Source organism: Pagrus pagrus (genome assembly GCF_965226575.1).
Source record: "Pagrus pagrus genome assembly, chromosome: 15".
NCBI lineage: Eukaryota > Metazoa > Chordata > Actinopteri > Spariformes > Sparidae > Pagrus > Pagrus pagrus.
The window spans coordinates 25,743,956-25,767,884 of record NC_140199.1 but is presented as its reverse complement, the minus strand read 5'-3'; the positions used below and the strand labels follow the sequence as shown (position 1 = coordinate 25,767,884).

The window sequence follows — 23,929 nt, the reverse complement described above, 5'->3', positions numbered from 1 at the left end:
TATGAGGTAAGCCTCTGATACAGAGCAGTGCTGGAACTCTCCTAACAGATCTCACGCAGCTTCTTGAACTCAAATCGAAGACTTGAATTGAATTTTAAAGACTGTTGATGAAGACTGATGGGAGATGCAAGATATTTAAGTTCTGATGGTTTTATCCGTCTTCAGCCACATGGAAACAGTTTGTCACACATAAGCTCATTTCCTGCAGCACAGAGTTTTAACGAAGAGCCTTTTGTGATGAGACAGCAGGTTTTCACACACCTAAGAGGAGGATGTGATGCCACCAGCAGCTCTGACCCTGATCACAGCCCCCAGCACTGAGATATGATCTGTATTAAACACTGTGTCCACGTGCTTCCGCACAACAGCAGGTCAGCTGATAGAAACGGCACGCGGAAACTGTAAAGTCAATTGAAAAGCGCCAGTGTGGCTCTCCTGAGCAGCCGGGCTGTATCCGCAGACATTACCTTTTAATGTTGCAAACAGCGGGTTTGTGTCGCCAGCAGGACTCACAGCAGGGACAGCAGCTCAGATAGCTTATCTTGGATCGACCCAGTCACTCTCAGGAGAAAGTCATGGCTCAGAACGAGACGCTGGTCGCTTTGAATGGAACTCAAGTAAGTTTACTTTCAGAGTGTTTCTGTCGGACTTTGCTCCCGATTATTAGATCTAACAGTGAGTTTTAATAAAGTGCCGTTGATCCGCGATACACGTTCAAGGGTTGTGTTTATTTCTTCGACATGCTGTCATGTGACACACTGTTGAGACGGTGCAGTCATGACTTTCAGTTTTGTAGTTCCTCCTGCAGCTGGAGAGGAGAATGCCTCCAAGCTGAGCAGCGTCATGTGTCATGAAGTGCACTCACTCAGTGCATGCTGGGGTTTCACTGTGTGTAATAATCACTGTTAAGATGATTAGCCTTTGCAACATTAATATCATGGCCATGGTGGAATGTAATTAAGTACATTTACTCAAATAATGTACACTTTTGAGGTACTTGAGTATTCCCATTTTCTTCATTTCAGAGACAAATACTGCACTTTTTACTCCATTTCATGTGTCTGACAGCTTGACTTGTTACTAGATATGAATACAAAATAATTGTTGTACTGAATGTATTATTGTTATTATTATAGATGAATACACCACATGCAGCCTATATTAGCTCCACCTTTACCAGCTGCAACATAGTGATGCTTATAAAGTAAATGAAGTAAATAAATGTGATACATTTAAAATCCAATAATAAAACAGGCATGCATCAGCTTTATATTGGCCATTTGGCATAAAGAGTACTTTTACTTTCGGTACTTTAAGAATATTGTTAAGCTAATGCTTTCTATTAGAGTATTTCAACACTGTGGTGTTGATACTTTCACTTAAAGGGGCACAATGTTGTTTGGGAGAAGAAATTCAAAGTCAGAATTTTAGTATTTACAATATTGATGAGGTAATGATACAAACTCAGCTCTATTTATTTTTTCCATAAGTGAATAAACAAGCTGTTCTCAGAGGAAAATAAGGTCCCAGAACACTGTTTGAAGCTAGTGGCAGGGTCCGCCATCTATAAACAAAACAGTATGAAACTGTGTTGTCCTTTAAGCTCAGTTTTTTTAATTCAGTTTATTCAGACATGAAAACGAAGAGAGTTTGTTTAGGCATAAAAAACATCAGCCAATGAAGCTCTTTCTCCTCTGATTAAAATGTCTCACTGAAAACTACATAGTGCACCTTTAAGTACAATATTTGAGCCGTCTCACCGCTGTGCGTGGCCTCAGTTACAAACGTCTGCTCCTCTGGGTGTTAACAGTGAAACGCTCTCGCTGTGGTGTTAACTGCTAAATTATGTAGCATCCTTTATCATTCAAAATTAATTCAAACAGTGCTCCCAAGTCATTATTGTTTTAAAGGTGGGGCATCCTGAAACAGTGTTAGATAGCTGTGCTCATGTCAGGGAGGCTGTTGTATTTATCTCACAGTTCTCTCTCTGTTTTTTCTTTTCTTAAAGATTTCCTACATCGGACATGACTGTAAATACATCCCAGACTTCCTCGGGGACACGTATGGCAAGCTTGCAAGAAGGCTGGACCTGAGCTTCAATCAGCTCAGGTATGACAGATGCACAGTTCACAAACATGTAATCACCTTGGTGCATATGCTGCCTGTCTGCGTCTCCCTCGCTGTCTGTTACTGGGTGACATGCATCTTTACATCAGGTGCAGTTGAATTGGTTCCCCGGGTCTGTAGGTGGTCAGGGTGTCATCAGAGCATCAAAGAGCTGAATGAGCGTTATAGACGGGCCGATGCCACGCTGGGGCAGGATAAAAGGCACGATCGATAAATGTGACATGCTAATTCGGGGGCAAATAGAAGAAAAGATTCCTCTGTCAGGACATGAAGGAACACCTCATGGCAGCCGCTTCAGAGGGGGCTGCCACTTCAACAGCAGGACTAGCACAGTTGATCTGGCAAGTAAAAGAAAGGAGATGATGGTTATGAGGTGCTTTTGTTTCTGAAGCCCTTTCATGACTGTCAGGCCTCGAAGCCGTCTGAATAGAGGCAATTTTTGGTTGAAAACCGTTGTCTCGAGGCAGTTGTCTGTGCTGGAGGTGAGGAGTCCTCAATTGAACTGATTGACATCGTGTCACTTTGCAAAATCCGCCATTTGCTCTCAGTGCTCAGACCGGCTGTTCATCAATGGATGAATGAATGAGTGCCTGTGAGCAAGGCACTGTTAATGTGTGTAAATGTGGATGTGAAACAGATGTTACCAGAAAAAAAACCCATTAGTACCAGGAAATGTATGACCTATGACCTACTGACCTAATATGAACTGTTTTCCTGTGTGCGTACAGTCCTGCTTCATATGGGGCTCACCCTTTATCATCACATCGGACCTGTAGAGATAAATGTGGTCGGAAGGAAGTCGAGCATTTTTTTCTTTCATGTTGTCTAGACAAAGCCCGTCTTCTTTAATACTTTAATACTTTGTTCCAAACATTTTGATATTGAACAATACTTGAAGAAAGCTTAAAAAAAACTCAACCATGCTGTTTGCTTTACTGCAGATATATTAACTGTGTCTAACACTTTTTATTGCAGTCCTCTGATTGGATAATTTACCCAGCATCCATGCATATCTACTGTGATGCTCGTTCATATACACCTCACAGCCCCATGCCTTGAACCATATATTTTTTAAGCTCCTTGTTTTGTGTAGGAATACCAATATGTAGCCTTTGTGAATATGTTGTAAGGTTATAGTAGTTAGTTCATTAGAGTAGTTATAGTCTTTCTGATTCTAATATCGTGGGGTTTTTTTGTCTGTGGTCATGTTTTTATGATTTGTGTGGATCCTAAGAAGAGCAGCTGATGTTCTGCCTCAGCAGCTAATGGGGTTTCTAAGAAAATCGAAATAAACCTGTTGAAAGGGAAATTAGTAAGTGGAGAGTTTTCACTTTCATGAAATTCATGCTGCTGTCCGATGCACCTGTCACACATTCAGTACTGATCAGACATGTTTGAGTGGGATTTGATTGCATGACTGCATAAACAGTTCTCGTGGAGAGGAAAAGAGGTCAAACGCACTGAAGTGCAATCTCAAACCCATCATGTCACCCATCACCTGACCAGAGATTTAGCTTTTTTCTCTTTAAAATATTTATTTGCGACTATTTGCAGATGTCTATAATCTAAACAGTATAGAAGTTATCGTAATTGTCATCTAGATGTCTCAAGTTGCTAATTGGACTGTAAACAACAACTCCAAAGAGGAAGTCTTGGCCTGCATATCCATCATCTTAGCTGGATATCAGCTGGCTACACCAGAAGTCCCAAAACATTGGTTGTTACCCCCAGAGGCTAAATTGTTGTGACGATGGTAGCCGATAGCTTCCAAGATTTGTGTGTACAGAAATATTTTTCACTTGAAGCTTGGAAAAAGAAATATTTGATGACTGGAATTTCTATCTTTCCTTGTTCACTTACATGACTAGCACAGGTAACCGTAGTGTTGTGGTATTTACTGTGTGTAGTGTCCAACAGCTGACAAGTTGTTCATGCCATTGTTAGTTTGCAGCTACTGGTTGACTTTTGAGTAATTGCCCAAATCTGCAATTACCCCCCCAAAGAAACCAAACCACTAACAATGAACATGTACTTTTATAAATGTATTATATTCTTCACACAGAATGATGCGACCAGATCTTGGCTGCTGTGTGCATGTTGCAACACACTCGGACAGAGGAACAGTAGATGTCTTGATGTTACCTCAGAGGAAGTGAAAGGCTGTTATGTTTCACAAACAGCCTTATGAAATCTGACTGAAACAACCCTTGTGTGCGTTGCTTTCAGGGAGATCAAGGCCGACATTATGTTTCTCTCCCTTGAACCTGTCACATTAAGGACTTGATGTTTAGAATCAAATATTTATGACTCACATATTACTAATTCATTATTAATTTTCAGTTTGGCTAATCTCACATGTCAGATATCATTACTAAACTTCAAAGGCTGGTGTGGGCAGAGAAGCGGTGCAGAAGTAATGAAGTAGTACTCGAACCATTTGGGGCTCATATCAGTGGACTATTGATTGATGGTTTGCTAGTGGGCAAAGTGATCTGTTACATAGTGCTTCATCTTTTTCTCCTGCAGACACTGTGTCTGAATGGTTCACATTGAAAACCTGTGTAGTAACCTGTTGGCTTTTTTTAAACCGTTTGCATGTTGTGAAGACACTATTACAGACATTTGTAAAATGCTCTAAGGCTGATCCTCACAAGTGAGTCATCTTGATACAATAACTTCCAATGTACGCTGTATCTCTATTCATTACTGACCCTTAAAGTATGGTCTGACCTATATATCCTCTATTCTCTCTTGAACTCGTTCTATGCTGTGATGGGTGTCTGTAGGTGCTCATATGACAACAGTGGGAGGTCATGGCTGGGTGGAGCTGTGAAATTCAATAAGCAGCGCATCATGTGATAAAGTTATATGCTAACTAAGGCAACGCAACCCCCTTGGTGGATTTGATCCACTTAAGAATGCAAAGAAACCAGGGAGGCCCCTGACTCTCAGATTAATGGTGGAAAGCTTTTCCTGCTACAAAATTGTAAATTGTGACTTGAGTTTTCTACCGATATCTAATAATCAGTCATTTCCATGCTTATTTCAGTTTGTACTGAAGTGTAACAGATTTCATTTCATGTGTTTTGTATACTTTCCATCAGTGAAGATCTATAACTTTGATGCTTGGTGCAGGTTCATGTCATCACTACTTTGTCTCCAAGTATCTGTAATGACAGAAAGAAATTAGCACACATCAACTCAGCTTCAAAACATTCAACATTCATTTAGCACCACATTTTCATTGATTGTATTCTAGCTAGTGGGCTTTCCTGCAAGATGACTGTCGTGCTGAAAGCAGTTAATTATAAGTCATCACAAATCACCTGTCCTTACTGCTGTACGTAAGGTGTGTGCTTTGTGCGTTAGCCACCGAACGAGTCTGTTGTTGCTGCAGCAGCAGCTCTGTTCTTTGACTCAGTTTGCTTTATGCTACTGGGTAAGTAGCTGAACGACAGTCTGTCACTGCCGCTGCCACTGCCACTCACTCCTTCCCTGGTTCAGAGGCTGCGTGCTTTGTGCAACAGAGTTAACTGCTGAACAACAGGCCCGGCTAGCGTTACCTCATGTCTAGCTCCAGTGTTTCCCACACGGTCGGCCCAATTATATTAGCAGCCACCAAAGTATATTTAGCGACGCATTTTAGCATTTTATACAGATACTTTTTTTTTTAATCTGTCCAAGAGAACAACAGCGTCCATGAACGACTACTGTCAATCACACATGCTGAGAGAGACTCATGATGCGACCTCTCTTATTTCACGTGGGCCTACTTATGCTGTTGTTTTGTACAAGCTGTACTAGGTTTTTGTGATGTCGTTTGGTGCACATTGGTTTTGATTGGCTACATGATTTACAAGCTTCCACACGTGGCTCACCTGCTGTTATGACAATGGAAAAAAGCTTACTGCTGACGAAGAAAGCAGATAATGTTGCTGGTAGAGAGAAAGACAGAGGCAAGACACAACTCTTAAAGCGACTCTGAAGAAAGATAGTTCATTTCTGAGTCTCATTCTCAGGTCGTCAAATACTGACTCCCTAAGTTTAAGATAACATCGCCAAACCAGAACATGGCGTGCCTGTGGAGATGGCCACAGCAGATAGAATTAACGCCTACAGCAGTGGCTTAAGTCATTTCAGCACACTGGGCCCAGGTGCACTGAGTTACTGCAATTAGCTACCTGTAGGCACAGATTAGACAGAGACACACCTGTGAGATGACACAACAGGACAGAGACACAGCTCTAAGTTGACACCACAGGGGTCATCATCACACAAAACAGTAACTTAGATTTTTCAGCAGATACTGTATTTTTAAGCATACTGATAAGAGGACCCAACTATAATGCTCCCTATAAGGGAGATTTAAATAGATTTTATCAAGCCTTATATCACAATAACAGACATATTTATCTCGTGCATCAACATTCAGGAATCTGCTATCTGACTTTACACGTCAGACAGTAGAGACATTTGACCTCGTTTCAGTGTCAGCTCCGGCTCAAACCAGGTGTAAACAGATGCACATGTTAGTGAAGCTCGGTGGACTGCCTTCAGCATCATGCACTTCTTCATGCTGCTTGACTCAAATCGAGAGAGAGACATTGCCAGAGTTTGTTGTAGCTAATATGCTTATTTCTGTCAGCTCAATTGACAACACTCATCCAGCAGCCTGACAACGAGTCACAGTGAGAAGCAATGTACTGGCACCACCTTTAACTCAGTCCTGTGTGTTCTGGTGTGTGTTGCACATATGTTTATGTTTGTGTGTATGCTTGTGCATGTTTACTTGCGCGCAGTGTTTGTGCATCTGTCTCCGTGAGCGTAACTGTGAGTGGCTGGGCAGGTAATGGCAGGATGAAATTATGGTAGCGGGCTGTCACACCCACACCTCTCCCTCTGTGTGCTGCAGTGTCAGCCTGTCTCATCAATGTGTTGAGGAGTGTGGCTCACAGTGAGATTTCTGTCTCAGGACAGGACTGGATAGTGTTGTGTCGTCCACTTTGTTCCAGGTCAGGTGTGCACACAATGCAGTGAGCGGGCATGTGCTGTCACGACATGTCCACTCTGTGACTGGGGTGCACTTTGGGTGCCTGCATCTGTTACATGCAGTGTTTCTGCCCTCAACACATGAGGTTTTTGAGGAGGACACATGTCTGTGAGTCACAGGAGGACAGCCTAACATTGTTAGAGCGGTGATGACCTTTCCTCTCAGATGTGACATGGCATCTTGATGAACAAGTCACACTTGTGCAATGACAGCGTTTGTGAAACCTTAAACCTGACCTGAAAGTTAAGCCTGCTCTGTTTTAAGTAGATCTGCATAAGCTATTTAGATCTGCCCATCATGTGTCCTCTGTAACATGAGCTGGTGATTACTGCATGTAGAATATGTTGCAAACAACTGTCACATATTTGCTATGGTTGATCATAATGTTTTTCATTCCAGGTGATGTGATTTTTACAGACCACATCAACTGTTACACAAACACTGTCTACAACAGTACTCTATTTAAGTGTGGTGCTTAAATAGGGTATATGGTAGTGCTCCATTGAATTACACTGTGTTAAATTGTGTTTTCTAATATTTTCTTCACTGTGGCAAAGTATTTGAAAAATGAGTGTCAAAGATCCAAATTGATTGGTCAAAAGGTGATCTGACTGTGTTATTTGTACAAGCCAGGTGGCAGTACGACGAGTACTATAGGCCTATATTCAACCTATACTCACTCATATGCAGGCCTTGAATGAAAAGTAGTTATGTGTTGAGGTGCATTACCTCTTCCAGTGTTTTTCAGTCCTGGTCCTGATGGCCCCCTGTCCCCTAACAAACCTGATTCAAATGAATGGGTTGTTATCAGACTTCAGCAGAGCTTGATGATGAGCTGACTAATGAATCATGTGTGCTGGAGCAGGGAAAACATGTAAAGCATGCAGGGCAGGGGGCCCAGGAGCAGGACTGAAGAAGAGTCGCAATGTTCACAGGGATAATATTTCTTCATTCGTCGGATGTTTTATCTCTTTTGGTGTGTGTTTGATCCTCTCCCTGTCCTGAAGGTGGGTATCTGTCGCCTATTCAGTGCAGTATTTTCCTTAGATGCTGCCATCTTGGGTAAATGGAGAAATGTACGTCACTATGCATTTACGTCACAACAGTGGGCATGGGCAGGAAGAACGCAGTCAGAAAACAATCAGGGTATAACCTTCACATGGGATGATTTTTATTTTAATCGGTCAATGAAAAATCTACCTCTACACCTGCAACTGATTGAAATTTAGTTTGGTTATGGCCTGTTTATTCTGCTTGAGATGTTTATATGGAACATTTTTATTTTGTTTGGCTTTTAAGCCGTTTATAATTGTAATATTAGGCTCTATGTAAAGACAGCAAGTGACTTATCTGATTAGAAAACAGTTTCTGACCACATAGATCTTAAGTTAATAAAATATATTATTATTCTTTTATCAGATGAACTCCAGACTCGGACAAAAGACCTTTATGTTGAATTTCAGCCGGCCATTGAAGGGAAACTTCAACCATCATTTGTATCATTACAATGCGGTCAGTCTAAGTGAAGAATGGTTAACTTGCCTGCATCATGCCTGAACTCAGAGCTCCCAGATATTTACCAGCAAAAGTCTCAGGCTGTTGTTCGAACGACAGATTGCACTTTTAATTTTATATACCTGCCATCCAATCATAGTGAAACTGTGAATGCCTTCTCTAGCCACGTGCCCTGACCCTAACCATTTTTAGTTTCCTCGCAGTTATTGGATAAACAAACCTGAATTTTTGTCGCCATTCTAGGAAAAACGTTAATTTGAGGGAAGAGAGTGGCTTACAAAACTCAGATCAAACTGTCAAACAAGGCAGCGCTGATCCAATATGGATCAAGATTCTGTTACTGCATTGCTTATTTCGCATCTCAAATGCTCTTGGAAACACATTTAGTGTGCTGTTGAGGTGTAATATGGCAAAGTTTGTGAAATATTTCCATCTATCCACTGCAAAGACAGCTCGGTTTTATGGAAAGACCGTCTTTCCAGCGGTGCTCCATTTAGGAAAGTGGGTTCCATATTGGACTTTTGCATTGCAGATGAACCTCAGCTACCTGTGTATGTGTTTGTATGTGTGTGCCTATGTGTGTGTCTGAGGGGGTATGTGCTCACCCGGGCTATGTTGGTGATGGCAGGCGTTTTGCATTTTAATGACAAATCAAGTATGCTAACTCGCATTTTAAAACGAAAGTGCTCTAAATGTCGCCTGGCTGTCAAAATGAGATGTAAGCGGTCTGATGAAAAGAGAACAAAGAAGACAAAGTAGGGAGGCCTGGTACACTGAGAAATGAAATAAAACCTTGTATGGCCTGTCAGCTGTGTCATTTTATATTCATATCTAAAGAACATTATAGTATTACTCCGCCGCTCACGCCTCACTCATCTGTCTTTCTTAATTCGTCACAGGAAGCGCACTGTCTTTCAAGTTGCTGCGTGTCAACACGGGAAGGGGCCTGCTAATTGACAAATGAGTGTCACAGACATCAAGTGCTCCTTTTCTATCCAAGCTAGGTAGACTCCGGTTGTTTGATGGTGAGGGGAGGAGGAGGGGTCTGTTATTGGCAGAAGCCCAGTAAGAGGCATTAGACCAGTCCTAGAATGAGAAGTGACAACGGCAAGAGAGCCTGTCATTGTCTTGCCTAAGTGTTCAATCTTCAGAGATGCCGGTATGCAGATAAAGTGTCAGTTAGGAGGAGAGGATATGAAACATTGGCAGTATGAAGTCCTCAAATCACTTACATGGGAGCGTGGAGTGTGTGTGCGTCTGGTAATAGTGGTGGCGTACTCTGTCCTGCTGAGGAAATATATTCCATATCCGATCTATCAGGCCTGTTTAGGCGGACATTCTAGGATAACCTGATCTGTGTCTCATAAATTAGGAGGATGCAGAGCTCTCCCAGCCCTAAGAGATTTAAACCAGATAGATGAGAGGGACACAGCCTGGCAGGAAATAACTTATTCATATCAAGGACATTGATAGTTTGTATCATTCTATGGTTCTGAAAAAAACCCAACCTTTTTAATTTTCGCATTTTTTTTTTTTTTTAAATGATGTACTCCTGGGAAAGTGGTGGGATGACATAGAGCTGTATATGTTATGCATAATGGATGGCTTGTCTTCTTCCTCCATCTCTCCAATTTGACCTTAAATCAGAATTTTCTTTTATATGATTGCTGCAAACACTTTCCTCGCTGTTGAGGACAGTTAACATAGTGCCAGCAGAGAGCCCGAGTCACTGAGTCCTATACCGGAGAAGTAAAGATGCTCTATTCGTCATTATATTTTGGACACTTTGGGCAGCCTCGACTGTAATGATTTCGGTTGGATCATTCAAAGATTACAGCATCGGCCTTTTACACAAAACCTCTCACTGCGTCAACTCAATTAAGACAACAATCTTCCAGTGGAACTAAAAGCAAGTTAAAATCTGTTTTCTTTTTGAGAAAAATGGAAAAGTCGTAATGGTTGAAAGCTCCCGCACAAATCACAACCAAACCTCAGCTTATGGCCTTCATTATGTTTTGTTTTTGTGTCTTCTTTGTCCAGCAGTGTATTTTCATTTACTAAATTTGCCATTATATACATTTTGCCTGATGGGCAAGGAAGTTTGCAAATGAGCTGCATATATGTTAAATGTGGTACATATGCACTAAGGCTAAGTGGAACCACTATGGTGGGAAATGTTTGTTTGAATCTACTACGCTTAACATGTAATTCCTGCTGCTACGGGTCCTTCAGTCAAAGCTATGAAAAGACATAGTTTGATGGTTTCCTGAAGTTGCGTGGGATCATGGGAGTTGTTGTCTGCTTTGTTGAACAACCACCATTGCCAGCAAAAGTCTGATGAAAAATCTGATGTGACTCGTGACAAAAAAGTTCACGGACAAGGTAATTAATTAAAGGATAATGTTCACTCAAAAATGAAAATTCAGTCATTATCTACTCACCCCCATGCTGACAGAAAGTCAGGTGAAGTTTTGTCGTCCGCGAAGCATTTCAGGAGCTTCACAGCAAAACAGCGTTGCAGAATTCTCCTATGCAACTAAAGTAGATGGGGACTTGATTTAAAACCAATAATGAAAACATAAAATAGCTCCATGCATGTAATCCAAGTCTAGGGAAGCCCTGTGGTCCCAAAATGATTTAATGCTAACGCTTTTACCTCACCAGCTTCAGTCAAGATCTCAGCTGACAAAATGTGTAAATAAAGTCTTTTTGAATCAGTTTAGGATCTTGGGGCTTCCAGAGACTTGGGTTACACCGGACAAGCTGTATTAGGCCATTTTACGCTTCTTTCAGTTGTTCCGATCTACTTTAGTTGTTCAGCAGAACGATACAACACGGTGAACTGCTAAAGTTATGAAAATTTTGGATGAAGATTCCTTCCTCCTGCTCTGCCGTATCATCTGATATTTCCCAGGAAGTTATAGCGACCGGTGATCAAATGAAATGCACCATCACCTCGAGCAAAATTGCAGATTTCTCTGGACTTGAAAATTGTTGGGAACATTTTTGATAATGTAAGTACACAATTCAGTAAAGTCTATGACAAAGGTCTGGTCATTTTAGACATTTAAATGCAGAAATTTGACATATCTTTAACTCCACTTGCATTTGGATTATGAATAAATATGTGTGTCATTTGGGACACACATATTGTAAACTACACCTATAAACAGGACTTAATCAGGTCTTCAGTTGGCTCTCAATGAACATTAAAGTAATTAAGTAGGTTTTGAAGAAATGGGAGTTTGGGTGGAAGTGAGGTTCACTATATATTATATTCTTATATTCTGCTCCACAGCTAAATCCTACATTCATATTAATCTCATTTGGATCGAACACTCTCAAAAACAACCCATGACTCCATAGATTCAGTCAACCATTAGTGCAGGTCTTGATGCTCTGATTTTCAGCTTTATGCTTGATCACTCACACCCATATTACTTGTCTTTGCACAATGGATAGTACATCACACCACATCAGCTTTAAACACCATGACAGTGAGAACAAAGGTAGCTAAATATATAGGCTGAGTCAAGTCATCACATAATCAAGGTCTTCCATTCTTCTGGTTTTTGCAAGGTTGCTGTGCTTTCTCTCATGGAAAATTCATGGAAGTGAAAATGTTTTTTTTTTTTTTTTTTTTACTGTTTTTGTACACTTTCAGGAAGTGGCAATTATTGCCATGGCAACTGTTCGGTGACAGTGCGCAACAGTCCTTGATGTTGCCCACAACATTGCAGAAGTCTAAATGTATGCAACAGTGAGTTGTATGTCAGTTCTTTCAAGAGACAGCTGTCGAGAGTGTCAAACTACCAAAAGTAAAAAATATACTTGGTAGACTAGTAGCAAAAATCTGCTATTTTCCTTTGGAATGGCTTTAAGAGTTTGCCTACATTACATAGTGTTGCTTTAATTGTCCACCTTATAAATTTGCCCCAAAAAACACACCACGTTTAAGATTTTTTCACTCTAGATTCCGCTATCAAAAGTATCATATGTGGAGGATGCTAGTTGTTAATTATGTCACTGATCAAAACAACGTGCACCAAATGACATCGCAACAACCAGGTGCACTTACAAGTTTGAACAAAACAATGGCATAAGCAGGCCTTCATTAAATAGGAGAGGTTGCATTACAGTGTGTTTACAGAGAGCCTCTCAGACAAAAAAGAAAAAAGTATAAAATGCTAAAATGGGTCACCAAATATACTTGGGCCCATTCCAGTAAAGTATATGTGTGGGAAACACCGCTAAACATTTAATAGGCTGCATGTATTAGGATATTAGGAGACAGTCTTGGTTTAAGGTGCTCTGCGGGCCCCTCATATGCTTACTGCGGGCCACCAGGCGTCCGCTGGCACGTGTTGGTGACCACTGCTTAAGTCCATGTCTAAATACTTTACAACTTCCTCTGTTTGTGAAAGTCCCAAACTCATTTGTCCCTACTGATGATGTAAATCTTTAAAAACAGGTCACAAAAATGCCTCATTAATTTCCTTAAACTGCTGGCCACTGTAGTTTTACAGAAACATGACTAAAACAGGGGCAGTAAGGGCATTTAGTTGGGACTATTTTCAGTGGTGGATTAAGACAGATTTGTTGCTCTGAGTATTTACAGTGGCAGGACAGTGTGCGTTGGATTGATTCAAAACAAACTGCAGCGCCCATGTTCATGGTAATAAAGGAACATGTCAACCAGTGCAATGGTGTTGTTCACTGATGTGTTTTAAATAGGTTTTGAACAATGGAGGTCCATGCTACATCAGGCTCTGGCTGCACAGGATACTTGCTAGTGGGATTAAATCATTGTTGATGGTTTGGTCTTTTTACTGTGCGTGTTGACAACGAAAATATAGAATATTGTCAACTTTATCCTTTCAGCCTGTCGAGCAGCCAGTCTGTTGGCTCTCAGTTGCACATTTCCTTTACCCTCAGTATAACACACGTAGTATAAATCTTTATCTCTCTGTTAAAACACAACAAAAGCCCACTGATGGCAGAGGAACCATCTGTTAATCACTGTCAGGAGCTGCCATCAGCCTTCAAGTGCATTCCTCCTCTCTTCTTCAATATAAGGCCATCTTGTGGTTTTGGATTGTGAATGAAATAGAACATCTTTATGTTCCTTTTGTTCACATTATATATACTGGGCAGTGATGCCATTCCTTTTATGACTGCGTCACATTTTTTATTGTATATCCCAAGACGGATGGCGTGCCACTGACACAGAGATTTACAGGCCTTCAGCTTGCAGTGGCAGAGCTTTAGAAGGGTCTGCTGACATCTAGCCAACACTTTGGAGGAGGAGAATAAAAGCTGACATTTTATTGGCTCCAAGAGAGAGAGAGAGAGAGAGGGAAAGAGAGGAGTTGGGGAGGACGGGGGGGATAGAGGAAAGAAAGGAAAAGAGATTCTGTTTCTCTACTTTATATTTTTCAGTACTGCCAGCTGTCATGGGGACCTTGCTAAAAGGAGAGGATTTATTGGGTATTATTTAGAAACTTGTCAGTGGTAATGACTACAGCTATGATTTCAATTATCACCCACTAAATATAGCTTAATTCACTGCCTTGCTGGCCATAATGAGCCCTGACATCATTTTTCAAAAATCTGATACCATGCTATTTTAATATTTTATGTTGACCACCGATTTAAATTTCCTCCCTGGTGCTTGGCATGTGGCAGGGTCCCACTCCCTCATGTGCAGTTGGATAGTCAGAGCTATTGAGTTCAAAGCTGTCCCAGGGATATATTTTTTCCATTGACAGAAATCCAATTAGTTTTAGTACACAGTCTGGCTGAATAAAATGGGTCTTAAAATCTACAATATGTTTCCTTGGCGTTCTAGCAGAGTGCAAAGCCAGTGATGGATCTTTATGATTTGACCTGATGGGGCCCAAGTGGACATACTCCCTTTTCTATTTTGGCAAGTGAAAAACAAACCATCCATATGTCTTACTCATTTTCATAGACATAGCAGAGCCTTTTGATATTGTGTAAACATCCACTGTACAGTGCACGGACTGGCTAAGATCTTGACTCTCGTACATATTTAAACATTTATTAAATACTTTACAACTACTACACAAATTCTGCCGAAACACCATGTAAATATGAGAGAGGGAAAAAGTCAGATGTATAATTCATTAGTGACATGTTTAGTAAGTAGACGATTTTGGGAGCGTTAATGTGTACTCAGGTTTTGACATGAGGGTGTGCATTTTTAAGCAAGCATTAAAAGGGAGATGATTAGGACTGGCATTCTGCTGTCAATAACAAGCTTGCTGCTTGAAGTTGATGATGTGGGTGAATTTCAGTGTAGTAAAGCTGCTTCCTCTTCAGTCTTCTCCTTTTGCAGTGCTGGTTTAAGAGTACAGAACTCATGCAAAGGCAGTTGGGATGACCGCCAGCGATTAGGACCCCTCCGTATGAGCGTTTTCTCATTAAAAAAAGGGAAGAGGGCGCCAACTTATGTTTGAAACACAACCTGTGTCTCTTTTAGCCCATAACTCAAGCGCTGTTTATGTTCACCCCATCACATTTAGCCATCTCCCAGATTGATGATGTAAGCAACTGGAAGGCATGGAACATATTAGAACAGAGCATGGAGAGGGGCAGCCATACTTCTACTTCCCTCGGCTGGGTCCCAAACGGAAAAAAAAGGAGGGAAAAAAAGGTTTGGAGCCTGTTTTGGAAGAGGAACAAAGGAACTTCCTTTGGTATGGTCGAGGCAGTTTTGGTCGCTTCATGGCTTTCAATCTCCCACAGTCTTTCCTAGAGGGCCCAGGGGTGAAAAGTGAAGACAGATACATGGGTGATTGATGCCAAGATTTTAGAGGATGATTGCAGTTTTTGCCATGTTTTGAATTTTAGGGGATGATTTTTTAAGAGGGCTGCATGATAAATGTTGACAGTGGATGAATAAATCCTATGACCATAAAATGCCGTTGGAAGCAGTTATTAGAGATAGCAGCTCTTGAAGGCCTCACGAAAGGAATTTGCTGTTGCGTCTTGGTGAAGATGAGGGACTAATATAATAATCTTTTAACCTCTGTGATTTGAGTCAGGTTTAATCATGGTTTGCCCCTCTTGAAGCGATAAACTACGCTGCATGCGGGCCATCTTATTTGCTTGCGCTGCAATTTCAGCCCCCTTACAGCCTTCGTGGGTGAGGTTTGTTTTTTTTCCTGCACTCCTGTAGAATGCTTAAACCATCTCTGGACCCTGGACAGCTGTGCCACATTCTCAGCACAGCTGTAACTCATTTCCTGTTTCCATTTCAGATAAACTTACTCACATCTTTCACAGCTTTCACTTATAAAAAAACACCGACTGTCCTTCCAAGCCGCCATCTCCAGAACTTGATATTGGTCAGACAGGAAGATTTGTGGGAGATAGCAGCCCCTGTGCTCTCACATGGCTGCACTCTTGTTCTCCCCTTTACTTTATTATCTTAACTTGTTTATAGTGCATATTTGCTTGTTCCATTTGTGATGCGTGAAGAATAAGTTCAGAAAACTGTAGTTGGGAATGAGCTCAGAAATCAAGGGCAAGCTCTGTTTTTTTGAGGCTACATCTGACATCCATCAGCATGGAAATATGTTTTAATGGTCAGGCAGGCTGCAAGACATCAGTAAGCTGTTGCCTCACTTTTCCACCCAGGGACATATTGAGATAAGAAACAGTGACGGCATGTTTCATGTCCATGCTGCTGACACGTCTGTGCTGGAAAACTACAAGGAACAACCCTTCCATTTTGGGGCCAGCCGTCTGTATAGCACTGTCTTCTTGTTCTCTGCTTTGCCTCATAAAACACTGTCTATCCATTAGGATAAACGCATTGACTCCCATCATAGTGGCTCCACTGTGAGCTGCCGAGTGCACCATTAGCTGACAGTACGATTATGTGAACAACAAACCAAACAGTCGTCTGATCTTTTCTGTCTGTCCAGACGTTTGGTGATGTTTAAGAGTTTCTCCCCAGTGGTAATGGTGAGATAGCTTTTGCACCGTGGGCACTGTAGAGTTTCTTTATTTTCTCCCTCTGTCTGGATCTCGGGCCCCTGGGTGCTCCAAAGCTCAGAACATGTCTGTACTCAGATGTTTCAAAACACCAAACGGCAGAGGAAGAGGAGCAGAAGGAGGAGGCAGAGGAGGAGGAGGAAGAAGGGATAAAGGGAAGACGAAGGGAAATGGGCGGAGGGTACGGAATCCTCACAGGGACGAAGTGTACATGTACAAGCAGACCAGGCAGAGAGGCCCAACAGGGTCTGTAGACTTGTGATCTGAGGGCCGTTTGTGTGTCAGTCAGATCAAAGTCTTTTGAAGAGAAGGAGAAATCCCTTTACCTTCCCTGACTATGGCAACCCTTATTGGCAGCTAGGTAAAAGGAAGGGGGAGGATAACAGAGGGCTGCAGTGAAAGGCTTCAACTTGTGGTGCTTTTTTATTGTTTTTGTTTCACTTCAAGTAAAACACACATTTGTCCTCAGACATTTTTATTTATACAGCTTTAGGCTCGTTGTTTTGGATGGTATTTAATGTATACACAGGCATTTTAATGTCTATAAATATTATGACGTTCATTTTAAGCCATTTGGATGCATAAATAAACCAAGTGTAAACAAACAGGTCAATGCTGCATTTTACAAAAAACAGCCCAAAAGCACAAAAGAATATTCCCTTGATAAATAAAAAGAAGATGGGTGCTGTTCTTCCAGAAAACACGCACAGCTAATGTATCTGAAATTTGGAAAGGAAATACAGGTGAAAAGAATCCACAATGGTGAACTCGACCAGATGTAAGTTCTTCAAACGATTCAGATGTACATTTATATCCATATATCACTGGTGTGTGATATGATATTTATTGTCAGTATCATATTCATTGCCACAGATATTGTTTTGTAAAATGTATCTCCTTTAATGTGCACCTTTAGCCTGTGTTTTTATTCCAGCTTTAATTATACAGCTTGAGTATTTTTCCTTGTTTAAACTAACTAGGCTAATATGTGCTGTAGACATGTATGTGTATACAAGGTAAAGTACACAAGGAGATAGGTTCAAACTGGTTTTTACCTGGATTTTATGTTTTCACACATCAAAATGTTGCTGTTTGTATTTTTGCATTTGGGACAAAATCAAGCCCTAATTTATTACAGTTAGGGCTGCGTATCGAACTACGATACTTTTATGGCATAGACTGAATAACCTCGATATTATCGAGTATCGAAAAGTGTCTCGCTATTAGATAACACATTTCAGTACCTAAGGAGTTCACCCCATCAGCATCAGTGAGCCAGTAAGCATGCAACATGCTAGTTGTGCCAAGATCAAATCGTACTTGTGATTGGCTGCATCGAGGCATGCAGGAAAAACACTAGATATTGGTATCAGTGCAAAAGGGGCTTCATACAATTGGCATCAAAAAAGTATTGTTCAGTAACTGGTATCAAAGTCAAGGTATTGGTATCAGTACTGGTATCAAAAAATGTACAATGATACCCAGCTGTAATTACAGTTTCTTACACCTGTATAGTATTTTGCTTTTATTTAGCTGTTTGGACCGAAGGGGGACGGCTTCATTTGTTGAGACATTTTTGCCGTGTTTGATTTGCTATAGCCTTTGACTTCGACATTTTCAAATTCAGCACAGTGTAACTCCCTCATACAACATATTCTCTGCATATGTAAGTATATTTTATGAAAAATAACACAATTAATTAGTTGGTGACAGTGTTGATACAGTTTTTATTGCCTAGAGACAACTGCTGGCTTTGTTTGCGGTTAGATTATGTTCACCTCAGCGTGGCTGCTGTCTTTTGCAGACATTTATGACTATTATTAAGTGTATACTGTATCTTTATGACATTCTGTTGTGATTATGTTCTTGTGAACTTGAGCTTATCAGCTAAACACCACCTTGTCAATCTTAAAGAGTTTATGCAACAATTTGAGTCATTAAACCAAGCCAAATGGTTAAATACTTCTAATTAAGACTATATATTAATCTGTAGCATATATTTTTATAGATATGTAGTGGAGGCCAGCTACAATCAGAACCAAGCTGAACATACAGTAGGCCTTTATCTATATACAAACACACAGCTGTTAATTTCAGGGAGTGCCAGACGGTCCGTCACTCATACTCACCCCCTCATGCTGGGATCGTGTAGTGAGTGTATCCTTCCATGGGCCCGGCTGTTTAAATTAATTATTAGTTTTATAGCGAACCCCGAGGCCTTGCACAGGCAGCTAATCCCTGTAGAGGGCTAATCCGACCCCGCGTTACAGAAAATCAATGCTGGTCTTTGGTGTTGGCATGCCATCAGGGCACAGGGACACATGTCAGACAGGCCTCCTGATTTTTTCATGAGGTGTGTTTTTGAAGTGGTGGATCCAGTGGAGGATGCTCGAGGTACCCAGAATTGAAAAGAATATCCGGAAGCGAGAAAAGGCTTGTATGACCAAATTTCTCATGGGGTGTCGGTGATGCAAGCGTGTGGTTTTTTGTGCATTATTTTAATGGAAAATAGATGAGATATTGGAGGGAACTCGTGCTGTCACAAATGCAAGTGCAAAAACTTAGAATTATAATATCTTTCATTTAAATAATAATAATAGGCCCTAGTAAAAAGATCCTGCAACTGAATGTTGTCTATTTTTCAAAGCTTAGTCGTGATACTGCTGGATGTTGGATGGTTTGTTATATGAGATCCATCACTGACCTTCTGGCAACCTCTGTGCTGATGGATGTGTGTGGTAGATGAGTGTCCTGCAGTCATCAAGGATTTAAAGGGATTTTGTTTGCAGTGGCTGACTGCAGATCAAGTAGTTTGAGTTATGTCATGCTCGCTATTTTCACTGGTTTGGTGGCTGAGGATCGGTGCCAGACGAGTCTCGCTGTAAACATCAGGCTACGCTGTCTGCCTGATAATTTGACGAAAGGAAAGGATTGAAACAGTCATTCTGAAAATGTCAATTTGCGTCTTTTTAGTAATAAATCTTTTTTATGACCCCCCCCCCTCAAGATGAGAACATCCTATTTTGTCTTGGCAATGATACGGACAGTCTGTGTTTTGAGCTCAGTTTAATATCTTGTCAGATTCGATACTTTGTCAAAATTGAAACTACCATCCATTTCCTTTTACTTTGTCAGGGTTTAATACCATTCAGAGAAAATATGAATATTTCTCATTCCTCAGTCTCATTTCATATTCTCAACTGTCTGTCAGTAATTGGAGGAGAGAGAGAGATGATCTGACCCAGTCCCCTACTTTTTTTTGCACCTCTCATTCTGCCTATTAGTTTTGGATTACCAGCTTTCTCTCTCTCTCACCGAGACTGGCAGCTGAAGATAATAGCTTTCATAATGTGTGGAGTTTTCATTCGGAGCTCTTCTGTGTTTCTCTTTATGAGAGAACAAAAAAAAATGTTGAGCGCAGTCAGTCTATTCATTTCCTCTGTTGGGAGATTAATGAGAGGAACAGTGCTGTCTCAAGCCTTTTGTGACAGGCTTCAAAGTCCCTGTACAGGAGGACTCGTGTCTGTTCGCCTGGAGTTCACAGAGGCAGGCAGTCATTTGCGTTCACACTGTGACGGTTCATTAGAGGGGCTTGTGCATGATCAAAACTATATGCTGCAATTATCTAAACATTTGTTGCCCATTTTGTTTAACCTTGCTGGGAGTGATCAGATATGATACGCTAGACATGAGCTAATTCAGGCCGTTCTGGGATTTAACTCATCCAGCGAGTTAAGTGTCCTGAACAGCTGAACTAAATGCTAAATGTTGTTTGATGACGCCATGAAGTAAAACCTTTGTGTTTCTGGTGGGGGGTGCCATTAATAACGAAGTGACGTAGATAGAAAAATCTTGTGCCTTGTCATGAGACCTTTGGGTCTGAACATTTGCACCATCCTCTAAACTAGAGCACAAAGAGACATTCACTGTCCGACAATTTAATATTCACACTCCTGTCTATCAATCAGGCATTGGATACGCTGTCAATCCATCCATATCTTTTCAATTCTGCCAATCACTTCAATAGTTAAATGATATTTTACATGTTAATAACATGCTATCGTATAGAGACCAGAAGTATTTTCACATGTAGACATAGCAACTCCGTCAAACCCAGGAATGTAGGCAATTGCAGAATATATAGAATTTAAATTACAGTGACTTGATTGTTTATTGGTCCAATTCATATTGTACACATGTATCCTACATAATGATTAACATACAGTAAGGGCTTTAAGGCTGGGTTCTGGTTAGAAGTGATTTGTAATGTTGTCCTGAAAGAAATGGTAATAGAGTGAAGATGAATAATGCAACCTCAGCAGGACTTCTCTGTTCTGTCTGTATCATGAAGCCACACACACACACACACACACACACACACACACACACACACACACATATATATATATATATGTATATATCTATATTACTATAAATTGAACTACATATGAAATCTTGAAATTGAATGGATCTCTGAGTTTTCCTGTTGTTCGTCCTCTGCTACAACTCCATGCAGTCTATTAAAGAGCAGTAAGAGCTCTCTTGTGACAGTAAGAACTGTGCCAATTTCTTCTTATCATATGACCAACAGCAAATAAAATCAAACCATCATCATAACTGTCACAGATTTACCCTTGAGATTTTCCTTTACTGACTGTGCATGCGGTGTTGTATGGCATTTTAATATTAATCCATGTCCTTTCACATGGGACAAATAACCCAATAAAACCCACCAACATCTGGATTTTGTCTTCAGTGGGAAAGGGGTACTATTGGCATTCATTCCAGGGTCAAATGCCTCTCAGTAGTCATGGGCATTTACTTGCTCAAGCTCTGATTGACAGTAATGGAAACATGACATCCGGGTGGACAAGTTTTGCCTCTTTCGGGTGTGATGCTCTGAGGCTTGCTGTGGTAGTCTGTATTACCGGTGTTACACAGTGTTCTGGTGTACATTACTTGCCCAGCAACCCCACCATAATTTTGCTTTTTTAATCAATACTTAGTTGGAAGACGGACGCTACAGTTACAAACTCATCTTCTCCGTGTAGAGGATTTGTTGTCTAAGTGAAAAGCAAAACTCCAAAAATTTAAGCCCAATACTAATAGGGAACCTGACAACGTCAGTGAGGGAGAAGGAGTTAGTTACCTCACTCAGAAGTTGGAGGTGTGTCGTCTGCAGCTCTTCATCTAACAACTCCCCTATTACTCCCACAGACTGCATAAAACTACTGCCTGACATTTTTCAAACTGATCCACTGTCAGAAATCACACAAGTTGACCATTGTTTTGCTCTGTAGAGGCATTTTTGATGAACAACCACAATGCATTTCCTGTGACTAGCCTACTTCATAGTAAAAGTCAACTCGTTTCCTTACTTGAAAAATACTGGTATACTGGGTAACACTGGTGTTGTCACGAGCTTCTTAGTTGTTGCAAAGTTTTGACACCGTGGCAACCTTGATGACAAGCGTTGAAATTCTGCATGTTGGCGTGTAAATCATTCTCCATCCGTCTCCGTTCCAGCAGCACTCGAACTTTGTTTGAGTTTGATAGAGAGACTGTTATAAAAGAAAAAGTCACCGCCGTAACATTGTCACGAGCCTCCATGCTGCTTTTTACTGTTCCCTGTTTCCCAGCTCATTCATGATGTCAAACGTGACACATCACAAAAAAAGGGAAACCTGTCTACTGGCAATGGGAAAGGAGTCAATCTAATAATTTTAGCTGGTTTACCTGCATTTGAAAAACCTGCATATACATACATGCTAATTTTGGTGTAAAATGGTAGAAGATGCAGTGTACTGTGCATGGCTTGTTCTGCTTACTGTGTGTCTATTTTACTGAGATTAAGGAAACTTTAAAAAAAAAAAATTGAAGTTGCTGTAGAAAGCCGACAGTAAACTTGTTGCTGTCTCTGTGGGCTCAGACTGTCTCTGTGGGCTGGCTGAGAATTACGAATCCAGATATAACTGCTGCACATTCCACCATTCATTCTCATAATTCATTCGCTCACTCTTAGCAGATCACGCAGGTTGTCAGACTTCTTGTAACAGACTTTCTGACTTTATGTCCGGACCGCCTCCGCAATGAGACAGTTGAGACAAATGCGGATGCGAGCCAAACATTTCTTGTTTGCAGAACTGGTAACGTGCCATGTTTTCATCCAGACACAAACCGTCAGTGTGTTGTATTTTCCAGACACATTATTATATCTTTAAGAATTTCACTGCATGTTTTCTGGCCTGTCTTCATCTGTCAGATATAAAAATCACACTTGTAAAGATGTACTCAAAACGTGTTCTCAAGCAAAAATAATGACCTTTTTTGTTCTACTTTTGTTGTAACTAAATTTATAATAATCACTGTACTCCCAATGGAAAGCTTAACTTTTGGGAAAAGGCATTAAAAACATGTATAAACGTTCATGTTTTATGACTACACAAACTACTTAGTAGAAAGTAAAAGAAGAAGAATTTTTGTAAAAACTTTAATTTTTTTCTCTACACAGGCAGCTGAGTGGTATATTTGCTTTACATTGCTTTGATTAAAGGTTTTGAGAGAGAGGAGACATTTCTTTTGCTTTATGGCTCTCTTTGCCAGCTTGGCAGCAGCAGTAGCATTTAAATGCCCATTAACAACCTTTTAACTGTCAAGATCTTTTGAAATATGGATGTTTGCTTTCCTCGCTGCTTCGGAGCCACCAAAATTACTTTTAATAGCACAAGTGTTGGTATTAATATGTTCCTTCATGAGCGCTGGGCTAGCTGCGTGTCACTCGTTGTGCAAAGGAGTTTGCCAATGATGTCTGATTAGGAGTGCAAGGGGAGATTAATAGATGTTTCTTCCCCTCATTTGTTATCACTCTTTTAGTGCATTGACTGACTACAGCATGTGATAAATAGAGGGAAGCCTCTGCATTTCCTGAGTGTGACACTATCTATCTCCTCGTCAGCCCAGCCCCGTGTTGATGCGATGTCTCCTCTGACAGCACATCCAAAGTCAGCTGCCTAGTCCTGTGCAATTTCAGCAGCAGAGGGGAAGGTGTTTGGGATCTGCATTTTAATCCTGGCCTGTTTAATGTTTGCCCCCTGACAATCTGGGCCAGACATCATTTTAATGGTATGTACAGTGATAAAGCCAATAAAATGTCAGAATGATTGATAATCTGAGCATTATAGCAATATGACTTTCCAGTTCTCCTCTGCGCTCCAA

At 40.8% G+C, this 23,929-nt stretch overlaps 1 protein-coding gene across 1 annotated transcript in view; it reads left to right on the top strand.

Moving 5' to 3' along the window:
* Nucleotides 1-368: 368 nt before the first annotated feature.
* lrmda (leucine rich melanocyte differentiation associated) overlaps nucleotides 369-23,929 on the top strand; it is a 226,378-nt gene continuing 202,817 nt past the window's right edge. Inside the window, exons 1-2 of the mRNA XM_084375266.1 lie at nucleotides 369-617; nucleotides 2,009-2,109. Of these exons, the coding sequence (XP_084231392.1) occupies nucleotides 576-617; nucleotides 2,009-2,109 (143 nt within the window). The 5' untranslated portion in view covers nucleotides 369-575. The remainder of the gene's footprint in view (nucleotides 618-2,008; nucleotides 2,110-23,929) is intronic.